Consider the following 17558-nt stretch of genomic DNA (forward strand, 5'->3'; position numbering starts at 1 on the left):
ATGGAAATGGAAATCTCCATTTCATCTGTCATCCGGAAAGTGGGCTTTGGTACTGCATTTTTCACTGAAATTGCTTGCATCATTGATTAAATGTATTGATCAGTGAAGATGTAATCTAGCTCCTTTTGTGGTTTGAGTGAAATGGAACCTTTCCACCGTTGATTGACAATCAAGTTACTGAAACTGTTTAAGTACACAATCCTCATTTTAATTATTTTATTATTTTATAATTTTAATTTATAACGACTGATCGGCCCCATGTTGTACAAATTTTCGTCTAGCTTGTACATGAAAAATTGCCAAATTATTACTGATCATGCCTTGCTTTGTCTGTGTAGCATTTGTTTTAGTCAGTTATGTGTTGTATAATAGGTGAAGGCAGTAGCTGCGATACCCTCCATGTTTTATTCACTGACTATTCATTAAATATTATTTTCGTCTTGCAACTCCAGAAATTGGTAGTCATTTGTTTAGTGTAAAGGCCTGAGGAGCATGGAGCAACCTTGTCACGGAGCTGCTGCTTATTCGCGCGGAGTTAAGAAAGAAAGTGGAGACAGATTGTGCTGACTGACTAGCATTAGGTGGTAGAATGCGTAGAATAGTCTTTTAATAATGTAACAGTAAGACCAAAGCCTAGTGTACTCTGACGACATGTATTATAGCAGTTAGTCTTGATGTATAACAAGCAACGTTATAAAGAGATCTGAACTAAATACGGTTCTTGGCTTTGCGTTTTTAATAAGGTTGCTTGAACCCTACTCATGGATGCGGGTATGAAACTACACAACAGAAGGACTCTTCTATTTGCGGACTGCCATAATTATTACTTCAGACAAATAACAGAACCAAAGTTAAACTCTTACAGAAGTTCAAAGTCTTTCAAGTGTTTTAGTTCTGTTAAGTTTAAATAGAAATTGTTTCCTCCCAAGAACGTATCATGCGTTCAGTCCGACGTTTATTAATTAGGGGGGTTGGGTGGGGAATTTATTTGAGCTATATAAACTGCTTACATTATTCTTTCTGGCAACATGGCTTGGTAAGAACTTTCCCAACTGAACTGGAGAAAATTAATAAAGAATTCTGAATGTAATTCGGGCGGATGCGCTTCAGAGATTAGCACTGCTGCCTCACAGCGCGAGTGACTTGGGTTCACTTCCACCATCGAACAACTGTCTGTGTGGAATTTGCACAGTTTCTCTCGTGTCTGCCTTCGTTTCCTCTCGGTGCTCCGGTTACCTACCACAGTCCAAAGATGTGTACTTGAAGTGGGGGATGCACGGTTACAGAGATGGAGTGAGGCTGGATGGAATGCTGCTTGGAGGATAGGTGTGGACTTGATGGACCGAATGGCCTGCTTTCACAATATTGGGATTGTACATTCCTAATTGTAAAATGCGTGAACTACATATATTGCTAAAATAGTTCGCATCTCCATGGCATTAAGAATCTGGTGATATGACGCAACAATTATTGGTAATGTGAATTGAAATAAACAGGAATGGAGTAGTAAAAGATGCAGTCTATGTACCATAGCGCACACTAGTACAAAAGCTAGCACAATATCAGTTACTGAACAATTCATTTCATTTGTCTTTGCAAAATTTAAGAAAAATGTACCTGATATATTTCACAAATGAAATTTTATAGCCTCTTGTTATACATCACTTGCAATTTAGAAGTTGGGCTTTTATTGTGATGTAAATGTTGAACATTGTGTTACTGTTTATTGAGTAACAATGATGGGAAGCATAATATCAGTATTTCCTTAATGAGAACCCAAAGGCTACTGAAAGATGTCCCTCATTATTATTTTAAATAACTTTCAGCTAATGGTTAATTTCCACACTATCATTAATTTTACTGAGGAGCTAATGAATTGCTAAGTTACAGCTATTGACAGCATGATACAAAGATTTGCTCCATATTTCAGTTGATAATTTAAAGATTAGTGAAACTTTTGAACAATGATACTTTTGACTGACTGCATTTATTTAGTTCAGAATTTAGTACTTTTCTAATTTTCCTTGTCAATGTAAGCAAAAATGCATCTAGTTTCTGGTTTAGTGTTTATTTTAAGTGAGACTTTGTGTTGGCATTATTGTGAGGGGGCAAGATTTTTGGTGGAAGGAGCTTTTATAGATAATGGATCAAGTTTGTGCCTTAGTTCAGTTTGAAAAATATTGTTAGTACTATTTTAGCTTTGTTTCTCTGTAACCATGTTTCAGTGATTTGAATTTTACATGGAGCTAGTAGAGAAATGGGGAACTATGCATGAAGGGAATCAATTTTTGGGAATGGGCCCTTTGGTACAAGGAGGGACTAATTCCCGAGCCAATAACAGTGTGAGCATGCCATGTGGCATGAAGGCAAAACAGTTTTAAAAAAAGTCAAAAGCCAATACCCTCTAGCACCAGCACTACTAGAGTCCAGTTTTAAGGTATACCAGATCCTCCTAGTCCTCTCTCTTCCAACCTTTCCTGGATTTTCTTGTCTGAACACCACTGCCACTATAATGTGGCATGGCAGCTGGAAAAGAGCCTTGGTGATCATTCATTGTTGCTTAAGGACCTCAGTTGGCCCAAGGACAAGCTACCTGACTATTTCTCTGGCCCTGTTAAAATCCCTCGCAGAGGTGGATAGACAATGGGCATGTCGCTGCTACACTGACACCAATCAGCTCTTGGGTGGGGGTGTTAAATTTCTGTCAGCCGCATCCCCTGAACTAATTTTTAAAAGCCCTCTTATCTGGTAGTTCACTAAATTCTGTTGTATATGGAATTTAAGAGCAACATTTTTCACCCATCACCAGGAAATTGAATTATTGCCCCCTGTCCAGTAAAATTTCCCCCACTTGCTCTTCAGAAATCTTTGAGCAGACCCAGATTTTTTTTTAATGGTTTTCTTTGAATGGATCTGGATGTCGGACATGGAGTCTTGTGTGGAAAAAACATTGGGCAATTCCACTGCTGCCTGGAACTCTGTATGAATGTCTCCTAATCCATGTGATTTTCTTTGATAGTGATCCAGGAAATATTAGCTTAAAACCTGATGTAATACGTAGACAACTGCAACCCTGAGCACCCTTCAATTACCTCACATCTCGTTTCCTCCAATCTCCTTATTCCCACCGAACCTGACCCACACATGATTATCCCATGCCAAACAGACATTTTTTAAATGATTCTTATGTGCAAACAAGACCATTTGTTGTCCATCCTGAGCTGCTCTGAACTGATTGGCTATCTAGTCCACCACAGTGGCCAATAAAGAGTCAGCTACATTGCTGTGGCCCAAGAGTCATTTCGCTGCAGTGAGTTGAGTTCTGTAAGGAGAGAAGCAGATGGAGGAAACTGGAACAAATGAAAGAGTTGAAGTGGCATCATTAAAGACTGGCATGCTCCTGATAAAATCCCACCCATTGTCTGGCAATTTTTTTTGTTATAAATGCCTTACTGGGAGACTGAGTTTCCTACTGGGATCAAAGGGTGGATGCATAGCCACCTTGTCAACTTCAACAGAAGCTGAACAAAGAATTCTATGATTTTTGTCAAGGTTCTTTGGCTGGGCATCCCATATATTATCTCATACAATATTGTGATTAAGTGATATTCATTAAACCTAACGTGCTAATGCTTCCTCTTCTGTTTCTGCTTTAGTTATGTCAGTATCCATACTGTACCAACATAATTTTCATTATAACTGTTGTTAAGAATATGATAATGACCAGATGGTTTTTTTTTGTTTCTAACGTTGATTGAGGGATAGATATTGGCCAGAACACCAGGGATCACTCTGCTGCTCATCTTCAAAATGTTATGATGGGATCCTTCATATCCACCTGGAGGCAGATGGAGCCTCTGTTTAACATAATTTTGGAAGGAAATTATGTAGCTGTTTGGTTTAAAAATACCAAATTAGTTTGATGTGAGCTATGATGCAGTATTAACAGAATGCTGCCTTGCTGTATGCATGAATAAAATGGTGGGGGTAAAAAAATCTTGTGGTTTTTCTTGTGCTTCCATATTGATTCTTTGCAAAATTACTGATACATTAAATTAGTATGTTGTGCAGGAAATGAATATTCAGTGAAAAATTTTGATACCTAAACATCTGAAAATAATGTCATTTCTTTTCATTTCTGCCCTGCCCACGGACCCTATCCCACCATGTATTAGCAATTTCAATTTATCAAAGATATGGACGTTTAAGAAAAGGACTGCAAGTTTAGACTGGCATCATATCTTTGTTATATTGTAGTTTGCATTGCACTGACTACTTCTGCCCTGTTGTGCTGCTTATTTTCTTTACCAAACTTCACATTTTGCCTTCACATTTTTCACTCAATAATTGCAGCAGATTCTATTTGTATCTAATTATTCATCTGTTTGATGTCTGTTTTTGTTTCTTGATAAATCAATAGTTCTGTGCTAAGTGGTAGAATCATAAATCATTTGAGACTGTAATTCAGACAAGGCCCAATAAATTTAGGGGTAGGTGATGGTCCAGTGGTGTTATCACTAGACTATGAATCCAGAGAAAGTGAGAACTGCAGATGCTGGAGATCAGAATCAAAACGTATGGCACTGGAAAAGCACAGTGGGTTAGGCAACATCTAAGGAGCAGGAAAGTTGATGTTTTGGGCATAAGCCCCTCATTAGGAACATTCCTGAATAAGGACTTATGCCTGAAATGTTGTTTCTTCTGCTTCTCTGATGCTGCCTGACCTGCTGTGCTTTTCCAGCACCACATTTTTTGACTATTAATCCAGAGACCCAAGTAATGCCCTGGGGACCTGAATTTTGAATCCTGCCATGTCAGATGGTGGCACTTTTAATTCAATAATAATCTGGAAATAAGAGTCTAAGAAGGACCATTTAATTGTCAATCATCAAGAAAGATCCATCTAGTTTACTAATGCCCTTCAAAGAAGGAAATCTATTGTCCTTATCTGGTCTGGCCTATATGTGACTCTGGATCCACAGCAGTGTACTTGACTATTAAACCTGATGGCAATTAGAGATGGGAAATAAGTCCTGGCCTAGCTAGTGAGCTCACATCCCATAAATGAACATTTAAAAAACAAGTGTTAGAATTATTCTGTTTTCTATGGAGTCATAGAGTCATACAGCATGGAAACAGATCCTTTGGCCCAACTCGTCCATATCGACCAGGGTTCCTAAACTGAACTAGTGCCATTTGCCTACATTTGGTCCATATCACTCCACCTTTTCTATCCATGTACACTTCCAAATGTTTTTTAAATGTTGTAATTGTACTCCACCTCTACCGCTTCCTCTGGCATTGAGAGAAGATACTGATTCCCATCCCAATTTGTAAATATTTGAATGATGCCATCAGTGGTTGTTAGCAGCAAAGAATCTGAGGATCTCTTAATAGAATCTAGAGGAATGAGATGAGTAGAAAAATCATTAGTAGTAATCCATGTGAACCATTCCGAAGAGTGAAATTCTGCAGAGGTATCTTGACTGTTTCATAACTTTAAAAGAGAATTGACGGCTGTTTAATTTTTAAGAAAGTGTATATTTCCTCAGAATAGGTCAGGATATTGCTGATAAATGATAAATGGGAACATCCTCGTTTTTAAAGAATTGGAAAAATTCACACCTTCCTCCTTTCCCAAGCAAATTTGTTGATACCTAGACACACTTCATTGAATCCCTTTTCTTCAGTACTGTCACTAGCAGTGTTTATTTTAAATAGATTACCAGAGGAAATTAAAAATCTTTTTGTCAGTACTTAGCATCCTGGTGGGCACAGCACTGTTCATCATCTCAGGTTTAAATAGGAAGACTGAACAACATCTACTTTTCATATTACTTATCTCATTGCTGTTCAGGGACATTATATCTCTTCTTGTTTATTGATGTTTCTGTGACAATCTCTCTTCCTAACCTGTAATGACCTTGTGAATTGTTAGCACATTACAGATTTCATTCTGCAAACTTCACTTGATCAGAATACATAGGTTGTCCATTAACTCAAACATTTGTCCTAATATATCAGCAGAAAATACTAACTAGGACCCTTGTTAGCAGGGCATAATAATTTTGGTTCAGTAGGTATGTAGAGATTGAGGAAAGAATATGAAGTAATAAATTACTATAACTACTGGCAGTGATTTCTGGTTGAACATAAATTTGGAGACAATTATCCTGACAAAGTAGAATTAACCAATTGGTCCTTATTTTAAGCTGTACTTCAAGAATAAAACATAAAACTGCTAATATTCCAAAAACTTGCAGAAATAGCAGCATTTGAAAAGATGTTACAATCATAATTAATTCTGCAGATGTGGATATTGCATCTTTTGAAATGAATAGGATTAATTTAAAAGTACTACCTTTTGAGGGTGATGGAGAAGAATGAACAATAACTTTATATCAATTTCTTTTACACTAATTTTGGTTGAATTTTGAAATTCTAAAGAAGTGTACATAATTGCTGTGCCATTTAGTGTAACGCCTGTATGCTTTTTAAAAAAAAATCTTAATGACATGTTTAGTAAGCTATCATTTTGGTAGCCCTTTTAGGGAGATGACATTAGATACAAAAAAATCTGTAATTGATTTGATGTGTGGAAAAATGTTCAATTTCTTGACTTTCAGTTTTGCACATCAGAATAATTTAGTAAATTATGTATGTGCAGAATTCAGTAGTCAGTTGGACCATAAGACATAGCAGGAATTAGACCATTCTGCTCATTGAGTTTGCTCTGCCATTCAGTCATAGCTGATTGGTTTTTGAACCCCATTTTCCCACAATAGCTTATCTCTATTTTAAATATACTCAATGACCTGGCCTCCACTGCCTTCTGCGGCAATGAATTTCACAGATTCACCACTCTCTGGCTAAGGAAGTTTCTCCTTATCTCCATTCTAAAGGATCTTTCCTTTTTACTCTTATGCTGTGCCCTTGAGTCCTTGTCTCTCCTGCCAGTGGCAACATCTTACTAATGGCCACTCTGTACAAGCAGTTCAGTATTCTCAAACTTCCAATCAGATTCTAGCTTCCCCCCCCCACCCCACCCCATCAACCCCCACCATTCTTCTCAGCTTCATTGTCCTAAAGTCCTCAAACATTCGACACATGTTAAGTCTCTCTCTCTCATTCCTAGGATCATTCTCATGGACCTCCTCTGGACCAGCTCCAGGGCCAGTACTTCCTTCGAGGTGTGGGGCCCAAAATTGCTCATAGTACTCTAAGTGTTGTTTGACCAGAGCTTTATAAAGCCTCAGAACTACATCCCTGCTTTTACATTCCAGTCCTCATGAGATAAATGACAACCTTGTATTTGCCTTCCTAACTACTGACTCAACCTACAAGTTTATTTTAAGAGAAACCTTGGCTAGGACTCCCCAAATCCCTTTGCGCTTCAGATTGAGGAACGTTCTTCCATTTAGAAAATAGTCCATACCTCTATTCTTCCTACCAAAGTGCATGACCTCACATTTGCCCACATTGTATTTCAAAGTTGTGGTTGCCTTTAGGCAGCAAGTTCTTGTTATTTGAAACCAAATTAAACTGGATCCAATATGTTTATTGATTAAGAATGGCAGTAAAGGAAAGAAATTGCATATCACCGTGAGCATGATACTTATGATACTGAACAGGAGAATCAGAAATTGAAGGAAACTGATGTTTTTAACTTTCCAAGGTATTTCTTTTTGGATGAAGTTTGCAATTGTTATGCAAATTAAACTTTGTGGTGTTAAGAATACAAGTTTGTGCTGCTAGTGACCGAGGTGTTCTGTATTTACTATTATTGGATATTGAGGGGTCCAGCAACTGCCTGTCTGCATACTCATCTGAAAGTTGCCCTGTTCTACTGCTACTCCAAGCCCTTCCATTTTCTATTAGCAAGCTGTGGACATAATTGGCAAGCAAGGGACAAATAGTTGGACTTATCTTGGTATACCCCTGTATTTACCAGAAGTCAATGTGGAAAGATGTAGGAACAACAGGCTGAGGTGATAGGAGATTTTAATTTTCCCAACATTGTCTGTGATTCACTTAATGTTAGAAGTCGAAATGGAGCAGAATTTGTAAGAGTATTCAGCAGGGTTTTTTAGAGCAGTATGTAAATCGTCAAACTCCGGAAGGAGCCACACTGGACCTGGTGTTGGGGAATGAGTCCGGTCAGGTGGTTGATATTTCAGTCGGGGATGACTTTGGGAATAGTGATCACAATTCTGTAAGTTTTAGAATACTCCATGGACAAAGACTAGAGTGGTTCTAAAGGAAGAGTGCTAAATTCGGGGAAAGCTAACCAAACCAACATTCGGCAGGAGCTAGGGAATGTAGATTGGGAGCAGCTGTTTGAAGGTAAATCCACATTTAATATGTGGGAGGCTTTTAAAGAGAGGTTGATTCGAGTGCAGGAGAGACATTTTCCTGAGAAAATGAGGGATAGAAATGACAAGATTAGGGAACCATGGATGACAGGTGAAATTCTGAGATGAGCTAATTGGAAAAAGTATTCATAAGGTCTAGGTGACTGAAGACAGATGAAACTTTGGAAGAATATTGGGAATGTGGGACCAGTCTGAAATGAGGAATTAAGAGTGCTAAAAGAGGTAATGAGATATCTTTAGCAACCAGAGTGAAGGAAAATCCCAAAGCCTTTTATTCATATATAAGGAGCAAAAGGGTAACAGGAGAAAGGATTGGCTCACTCAAGGACAAAGGAGGGAAGTTATGCTTGGAGTCAGAAAATAGGTGAGATTCCTGGTGAGTACTTTGCACAGGTATTCGCAGAGGAGAGGGACATGATGGATGTTGAGGTTATGGATGGGGGTTTGATTACTCTAGGTTAAGCCAGCATAAGTAGGGAGGAAGTGTTGGGTATTCTAAAAGGCATTAAGGTGGAGAGGTCCAGATGGGATCTCTCCCAGGTTACTGAGGGATGCGAGAGAGGGAATAGCCTTAACAGATATCTTTGCAGCATCCGTGAACACGGGTGAGCCCTGGAGGACTGGAGAATTGCTAATATTATCCCCTTGTTCCCCTTGTTTAAGAAGAGTAACAGGGATAATTTGAAAATCACACAACACCAGGTTATAGTCCAACAGGTTTAATTGGAAGCACACTAGCTTTCGGAGCGATGCTCCTTCATCAGGTGATTGTGGAGGGCTCGCTCGTGACACAGAATTTATCGCAAAAATTTGCAGTGTGATGTAACTGAAATTATACATTGAAAAATTGATTATCTGTTAAGCCTTTCATCTGTTAGAATACAGTGATAGTTTCACTTCTTTCATGTGTAAATCACAAAACCCTTTTTTTTAAAGTTGCATTCTTGGGTTAGCTGTTAACAATGGTGATAGCTAGACAATATGTTGAAGGTGTTAGCCCCCTGTGTTCTCTATCTATGACCTGATGTTTAGATTGATTCCAATCTAAAAAGTGAGATAACAGAGTTTTACATAAATTCATGCAGTTTTTGAGCTCAGAGTTCTACATGAATGTATGTAGTTTTTGAGCAAAGTGCAATGTAACTCTGCAAGTACAAAAAAATTCACCACAAAATATGTGTGCATGTGGGTCTTTGTCTGTCTGTCTGTGTGTGTCTGTCTGTCTGGGGTGGGGGTTGTGAGTGTGAGAAAGTGTGTGTGTGTAGTGAGTGCAGAGTGTCTTAAGTCTGTGAGGGGGTGTGTGTGTCTATAAGGATGTGTGTGGGTGTAGTGCAATGGTGATCACCTGTACTGTGACATGAACCCAAGGTCCCGGTTGAGGCCCTCCCTATGGGTACCGAACTTAGCTATCAGCCTCTGCTCGGCCACTTTCCCCTGCTCCCTGTCCCAAACTCCACCTTGGAGGATGGTCACCTGAAGGTCCGAGTCTGAATGTCCTGGACCACTGAAGTGTTCCCCAACTGGGAGGGAACCCTTCTGTCTGATTGTTGTGTGGTGCCCATTCATCCGTTGTCGTAGCCTTTGCTCGGTTTCCCAAAAGTACCATGCCTCCGGGCATCCTTGCCTGCAACGTATAAGAGAGACAATGTTGGCTGAGTCAGATGAGTACCTGCCATGTACAAGGTAGGAGGTGTTCCCACGCGTAATGGTGGTATCTATGTCCACAATCTGACACGTCTTGCAGCGTCCACCGTGACAGGGTTGTATGGAGTTGTCCTGAAAGCCGGGAAGTTTGGTACGAACAATGATCTGTTTGAGGTTTGGCGGTTGTTTAAAGGCAAGTAGTGGAGGTGTGGGGAAGGTCTTGGTGAGGTGGTCATCCTCATTGATAATGTGTTGCAGGTCACGAAGAACATGGCGTAATTTTTCAGCCCCTGGGAAGTACTACACAACGAAGGGTACCCTGTAAGTTGCAGCCCGTGTCTGTCTCCTGAGGAGGTCATTACGGTTCCTTGCTGTGGCACGTCGGAACTGGCGGTCGATGAGTTGAGCATCGTACCCGTTCTTGTGAGGGCATCCTTGAGTACTTCCAGGTGTCTGTCACGTTCCTCCTCATCTGAGCAAATCCGGTGTATGCGTAGGGCTTGTCCATAGGGAATGGCTGTTTTAATATGTTTTGGGTGGAAGCTGGAGAAGTGTAGCATTGTGAGGTTGTCTGTGGGTTTGCGGTAGAGTGTGGTGCTGAGGTGTCCGTCCTTGAAGGAGACGCACGTATCCAAGAATGAGACGGATAGTCAAGAGTAATCCATGGTGAGTTTGGTGGGATGAAACTTGATGTCACTGTGTAGTTTTATCAGTGACTCCTCGCCATGGGTCCAGAGGAAGAAAATGTCATCAGTGTACCTGGTGTACAATGTTGGTTGGAGATCCTGCATAGAGAAGAAATCTTGTTCGAACCTGTGCATAAAAATGTTGGCATATTGGGGTGCAAATTTGGTCCCCATGGCTGTTCCGTGTGTCTGGATGAAGAATTGGTTGTCAAAGGTGAAGACGTTATGATCGAGGATAAAGCAGATGAGTTGTAGGATGGTGCTTGGAGACTGGCAGTTGTTGGTGTTGAGTACTGATGCTGTTGCTGCGATCCTTGTGGGGGATGCTGGTGTTGTGTGCAGAAACGTCCATTGTGACGAGGAATGTTCCCGATTTGACTGGTCCATGGGTGCTGAGTTTCTGGAAGAAATCCGTAGTGTCGCGACAGAAGCTGGAGATCCCCTGTACAATAGGTTTCAAGATGCCTTCCACATAGCCAGAGAGATTCTCACATAGGGTCCCATTGCCCGACACGATGGGATGTCCCGGTGTGTTGGCTTTGTGTACCTTTTGGAAGGCAGTAGAAGTCGCCTACACGAGAAGTACGTGGGATGAGGGCGCGTAGGGAGCTCTGAAGAACTGGATCCAAAGTTCTGATCAGTGTGTTTAATTCTCAGGTGTGTTCTTTGGTTGGAATTTTTGCTATAAATTCTGTGTTACGATTGAGCCCTCCACAATCACCTGATGAAGGAGCGTCGCTCCAAAAGCTAGTGTGCTTCCAATTAAACCTGTTGGACTATAACCTGGTGTTGTGATTTTTAACTTTGTACACCCCAGTCCAACACCGGCATCTCCAAATCAGGGATAATTTGGGTAGTTATAGACCGGTGAGTCTGACGTTAGTGGCAGGGAAGCTGTTGGAGAAGATCCTGAGGGATAGGTACTATTCCCATTTGGAAGAAAGTGGGCATATTAGTGATAGGCAACATTGTTTTGTGCAGGGAAGGTCATGTCTTACCCACTTAATTTTGTCACTTCCTCAAAGAATTCTGTCGATTTGAGGGAAGGCCTGTAGATGTCATATAGATGGACCAGTAAGGTGTTTGATAAGGTTCCCCATGATAGGCTGATGGAGAAAGTGAAGTCGCATGGGGTCCAGGATATTCTAGCTAGGTAGAGAACTGGTTGGGCAACAGGAGACCGAGTAGTAGTAGAAGAGTTTCTCAAAATGGAGATTTGTGACCAGTTGTGTTCCACAGGGATCTGTTCTGGGACCACTGTTGTTTGTGATATACATAAATGATCTGGAGGAAGGTATAGGGTTGTCTGATTTAGCAAGGTTGCAGATGACACTAAGGTTGGTGAAGTACCAGATGGTGAAGGGGACTGTCAGAGAATATAGATAGATTGGAGAGTTGGGCAGAGAAATGACAGATGGAGTTCAATCTGGGCAAATGGGAGGCGATGAAGTTTGGAAGATCCAATTCAAGAGCGAACTATACAGTAAATGGAAAAGTCCTGGGGAAAATTGATGTACAGAGAGATCTGGGTGTTCAGGTCAATTGTTCCCTGAAGGTGGCAATGCAAGTCAGTAGTGGTCAAGAAGGCACACTGCATGCTTTCCTTCATCAGACAGGGTATTGAGTACAAGAGTTGGCAGGTCATGTTACAGTTGTATAAGACTTTGGTTCGGCCACATTTGGAATAATGCGTACAGTTCTGGTCGCCACAAAACCAAATGGATGTGGATGCTATGGAGCAGGGTAAAAACAATGACTGCAGATGCTGGAAACCAGAGTCTAGATTAGAGTGGTGCTGGAAAAGCACAGCAGTTCAGGCAGCATCCGAGGAGTAGTAAAATCGACGTTTCGGGGAAAAGCCCTTCATCAGGAATACCCTGGAGCAGGTGCAGAGAAGGTTCACCAAAATGTTGCCTAGTATGGAGGGTACTAGTTATGAGGAGAGGTTGAGTAGATTAGGATTATTTTCATGAGAAAGACTGAAGTTGAGGGGGGACCTGATTGAGACCTACGAAAAGCATGAGCGGTATAGCCAGGGTGGATAGCAAGAAGCTTTCCCCCAGAGTTGGGGACTCAGTTGCTGGGGTCACAAGTTCAAAGTGAGAGGGGAAAAATTTAGAGGAGGTGTGCGTGGGAAGTTCTTTACGCAGAGGGTAGTGGGTGCCTGGAATGCGTTGCCAGTGGAAATGGTACAAGTGGGCATGATAGCATCATTTAAGATATATCTAGATAAATGAATGGGCAGGGAGCAGAGGGATACAGACCCTTAGAAAATAGGTGACCGGTTTAGATCGAGGATCTGGATCGGCGCAGGCTTGGAGGGCCGAGGGACCTGTCCCTGTGCTGTAATTTTCTTTGTCCTTTGTTTTGTCTGGAAGTGAGTAAAAAGCTTTTCAAATTAAATATGTTAGTTTTATGATTGAGTGTCAAACAATTATGCAATTATTGACCCACGAAGAATGATGGGATTGCTTGTGTCAGTGACACAAACTGCGGAATCTTAAAGGGATCTGGAACTGGACAAGAAATGCAATAATATCAAGATCATCCTGCTCCAGCTTTTATGTTTTTCACTTGAGGCATGGCAAGATTCTTTCCAAGAAGTGGCGAATTGCCAATTGATGAGATTTAGTATTTTTTTAAGCTCCTTGGCCCACCTTGCCTCCTTTTTAACTTGTAAGTTCACATCTTGCAAAACATGTCCAACAAACTAGATGTTAGGCACCCGGCCAATTTCATCTCACCTATTTCTCTGAATAACCTCCATGTTGGAAACCAGGCAGCAATACTTTAAGGCATGCTTTTTGGCCACTAACCACATGCCCCTCATGTTAACAGACATTGCATCAATATATGTCAAACTTTAAGAAAACTCATGGCACATATCTGATCACTTACAGGATGCTTCTGCACCATTAGGCTGCACTAGGAAATACCATTGTATTGTTGCAGTGAGAACATTGTGTTCAGATACATGTAAACCAGCACATGGCTTGACCACATTGCCTGTCCGGAGTCTTCATTTGCTGTCATAAGTGCTCGTCCCTGGCTGAACGCTCAGTGTTTCTTGTTTTTGCACTTTTCCCCTTCATCTATCGAAACCAGCCTCATTGTTGTTGCTTTGCCATTTGGAGCAGATGCAAAGCCAGGAAGTTTGTCATAGTTGTCAGCAGTCCTCAGTCACATTGAAGAGTTCACTACACAGCAAGTCGGGGCAGCCTCCACTACCAGTCAAGACCATGCTTGAGCCAGTCAGAGTCTGGATGCTCGCCTCAAAGGGTGACGAGTCAAATGAAAGGTGGCACACTGTCACAATAGGACAGAATATTGTGGGCAGTTGTCTTTCTGGAATGAGAGAGGCAGGTATTGGAGGAGAAGTAAGCTAGGAATTACATGTAAGTAACTTGCTTCTTAATTCTGTAAATCCTGCACACCATCTGTAAAGCACAACCATGAATGTGATAAACTACGGTCCATTTGCCTGAACAAGAACAGCTCTAGATATAGTTGAAGCTCAACACAAAGCACCCATATGATTGATACATCACTCAATACCTTTAACATTTATTCTGTCCTCCAATGATTTGTATGGCAGCAGTGTGTATGATGTACATGGTACACTGTGACAATGCCCGAAGGTTCCTTTTGACATAACTTTTCAAACCCACAGCGTCTGCCACCCAGAAGGAGCAGAACAGTAGATATATTGAAAACTATTACCTGCAATTTCCTCTCCAAGCCACGTGTCATCTGACTTGGAACTATAGTGCCATCCTTCACAGTCATTAAGTCAAAAATTTGGAATTTTCTTTTCAACAGCTCAGAGTGCGTAACCCGACCCCAGACTATTGTGCTTTAAGATATCTGCTCATCAGCATCCTCTTAAGGACTATTGAGCGAGCAATGCCCAAAGCCCGTGAACAAAGAAAGAAAATTCCTAGAATGTTGAGGTTGGCCTTTTAACAAGTTTGTCTCAATGTTCAGAAGACTCTGTAGATGTGTCTGCATGGTTTCCAGGAGTGGTGTGCCTGATCTAGTTATATCCAGCCCATTCAGAGTGGAAAATAACCCCTTTTTTGCAGGCTATTTGTTCCAAGATTGGTGCGGCAAGCCACAGAATTTCATAACTCCATTACCTATTTCTTGGATGAAAATTGGACACTTTTACATCTTGTTTGTAAAGAAATAGATTCAGCTTATGTTCTAAAATCCAAAAACTTTTTTGCGCTTAAAGAATACTGGGGTGAAATTGGTCTTCCACAGAAACAGCAAATGAGCAAAAACAAATTGGCATCACAATTTTGAACAGTGCACACTTTTAATTGACTTTAGTGGATAGGAAAAGTAGACATCTAATTTACCATTTCAATCATTCATTGAATTGTTCAATCGGTCCCTTTCATTGCGCCTTTATAATTTTTATTGATTCTCTTCACTACTGCACAAGTTGCATCTTGAGTATGTTGAATAAGTTTTTCATCTTTAACAGGAAATGAAATAAATAGAAATGGGATTAAAATCAGAGGTCATAATTGAGCGATCATTTCATTTTAACTTCAACATGTCACATGTTTTTCCCTTTTTTTTCTAAAAATTTACAGGTTCTTGATGGTGTTGATTTGCTTGATCTTCAGTGTACTATCTACCATTGATCACTATGCTGACTTTGCAACTGGAACTTTGTTTTGGATGGTAAGTAGAATGGATCCTCTTGTCCTCTACAACAACCTTATTGTACTGCTATAAAACTAGCAGTGCCAATCAGCTGAATATCATTAACAATGTTGACCGTTTTAATTTTATTGAGTCAATAGAACTGAGAATAGGCAGTTTCTGTAATAGGTAGAATGATGATCAAGTTGAAATATGTAATTCTTTCGAGAATTTCCATGGTTAAATCTTTGGTATAGATAAAAGTATAAAGGTGATGTTGTATAATTAAATTGAGGATTTAGTCATTGTCTTAAACCTGGTTACGGAAGCCATTTAAAACTTCATTAGGATTGATTGTTAGCAAAAAGAAAACATAGCTGTCATCAGTAAATTACTTTGTGACCCAGTCCATCTGCTGAAAAACTAATGGCAATCCTGCCTTGTTCATTTTTGGGAGTCCTGAAGGGAACCAATATTCAATCAATCAATCAATTGCTTGTTATTAGGGTTCCTATGCATTGAAATGTAGAGAGGCTGCCTGTAATAACTGCTTGCCAATCAGATGTTTTAGCAACTCTTCAGTCCCAGCAATGTTTTGAGGAGTAGTGGCCAATGTTGGGGTTATAGCAATCCCCACAAGAGATGAGTTGGGGGGGGTTCTGGTTGGGACCATTCAGGCAGAGTTGGTTGTTGTGGAGAGTGATGGGGATTTTAAAGAGGGCATTTGATGGAGCGCAGTGTCTGATTTAGGAGGGTTCAATCCCACCCCATGTTCTGAGCTTGTAATGTGGTGTGTGCTACCACACCTCTCCCCAAAATCACTGATATAGTAAAAGTGGTGATGGGATGAATTGGCTGCTAATGGGCAACTTATGGACTTCTGACTACATGATGATGACCTTTCTTGCCCCTATCTTAATTGGAGGCAGTTAGGAAAATGATGCATGTCCACTCATTATTTCACAACCGATTATATTTGACACCACTGCCTTTTATCCCACACGCTAGGTGGGGAGTAGGGGAATTAAATTCCACTCAGAGTATTAGTTATTTTTTATTTTTCAGCAATTCTAAATTCTACCAAATTCTAAAGTAGTAATTAAGTCAGCGAGTAGCTTATTAGTTTTGAAAAAGCTGAATTCTTGTGGAAGTACCTTATTTACTTGTAAAAATACTTTTTTTCTAAATACCCAATGTCTATATGTTATAGTAGATGACCTGTGCTTCCAATTTCCAGATTACTCATTACTTCCATTGGAAGATGAGTTGATAAGGAACGAATGCAGAAAATGAATTAAAGGTTTCCATGAATTAACATTGTAGATATACAAATAAACGTGTGCCTTCAGACAGAACTATTAGTTGATTCTCCGTTGATGGTTTGTAGAATCAGATCATGTGGTGATTTGTAAGAATTTCTATGCTTGTGGTTTGATTAGTATGTAAAAGTAATTCAGTAAAGATAATTATAATGATTGTGTCTTGAAAACAGCTCCAATGTAATTGACTAGAACAATTTTGGATGCCATGATTTCTTCATGGAGTCTATTTACCAATTTTGTTCCTGCACCTCAAAGATGAAGATTTGGAAGAATCAAGTTGCAGAAGATTGATTTATTGTGGGAGGCAGGAACAGCTGCTAACAAGGCACATAGTAACAAGCTGTTGAGTTTTCAACAGATTACTACATATTTAAACTAAATATAAAATCATATTACTCCTGAAACAGAATAGCATTGTATGACAGCAGATGTTTGTAAAACAAGGAGTTTGCCTTTCTCTTCAGAGCTGACACATCATTATTAAGTTATTTTGCAACAAACTTCCTTGGGGATTGTTTATGGAGGTTGTTAACTGGTCAGGAGTGATGCTTAAGTGAGGCGAACATAATTTGAAGAATTTATCCAACATAATGATGGTAAGTTCAAAAGAGGGTAAAGGATGGAGCCATCTTCTCTACAGTCCAAAAACAAAACTTCAAGCTTGAAGAAACCCGGTTCATTTCCCCACATCGTTTGCTGCAAGCTGTTGCGCTGCACCAATAAGTCAGGGATGTATAAATGTTAATAAATTGCTCTGCACTCTTAAAATCAAGTGAATGTATCTAGAGAACGAAGATTAAGAAGCAGCAAGTCCTGACAAGCCAAAATGATTATTTCAGCAAACTCTGGACAAGGACCATTGATCTGCTTTCCCAGCCTTT

General features: G+C 40.2%; 1 protein-coding gene across 1 annotated transcript in view; it reads left to right on the forward strand.

The window, feature by feature from the left end:
* kcnq1.2 (potassium voltage-gated channel, KQT-like subfamily, member 1.2) overlaps positions 1-17558 on the forward strand; it is a 567343-nt gene that overhangs the window by 13250 nt on the left and 536535 nt on the right. Inside the window, exon 2 of the mRNA XM_072552112.1 lies at positions 15304-15394. Coding sequence (XP_072408213.1) covers positions 15304-15394 — 91 coding nt within the window. The remainder of the gene's footprint in view (positions 1-15303; positions 15395-17558) is intronic.

This window comes from Chiloscyllium punctatum, chromosome 32 (genome assembly GCF_047496795.1).
Source record: "Chiloscyllium punctatum isolate Juve2018m chromosome 32, sChiPun1.3, whole genome shotgun sequence".
Classification (NCBI taxonomy): Eukaryota; Metazoa; Chordata; class Chondrichthyes; order Orectolobiformes; family Hemiscylliidae; genus Chiloscyllium; species Chiloscyllium punctatum.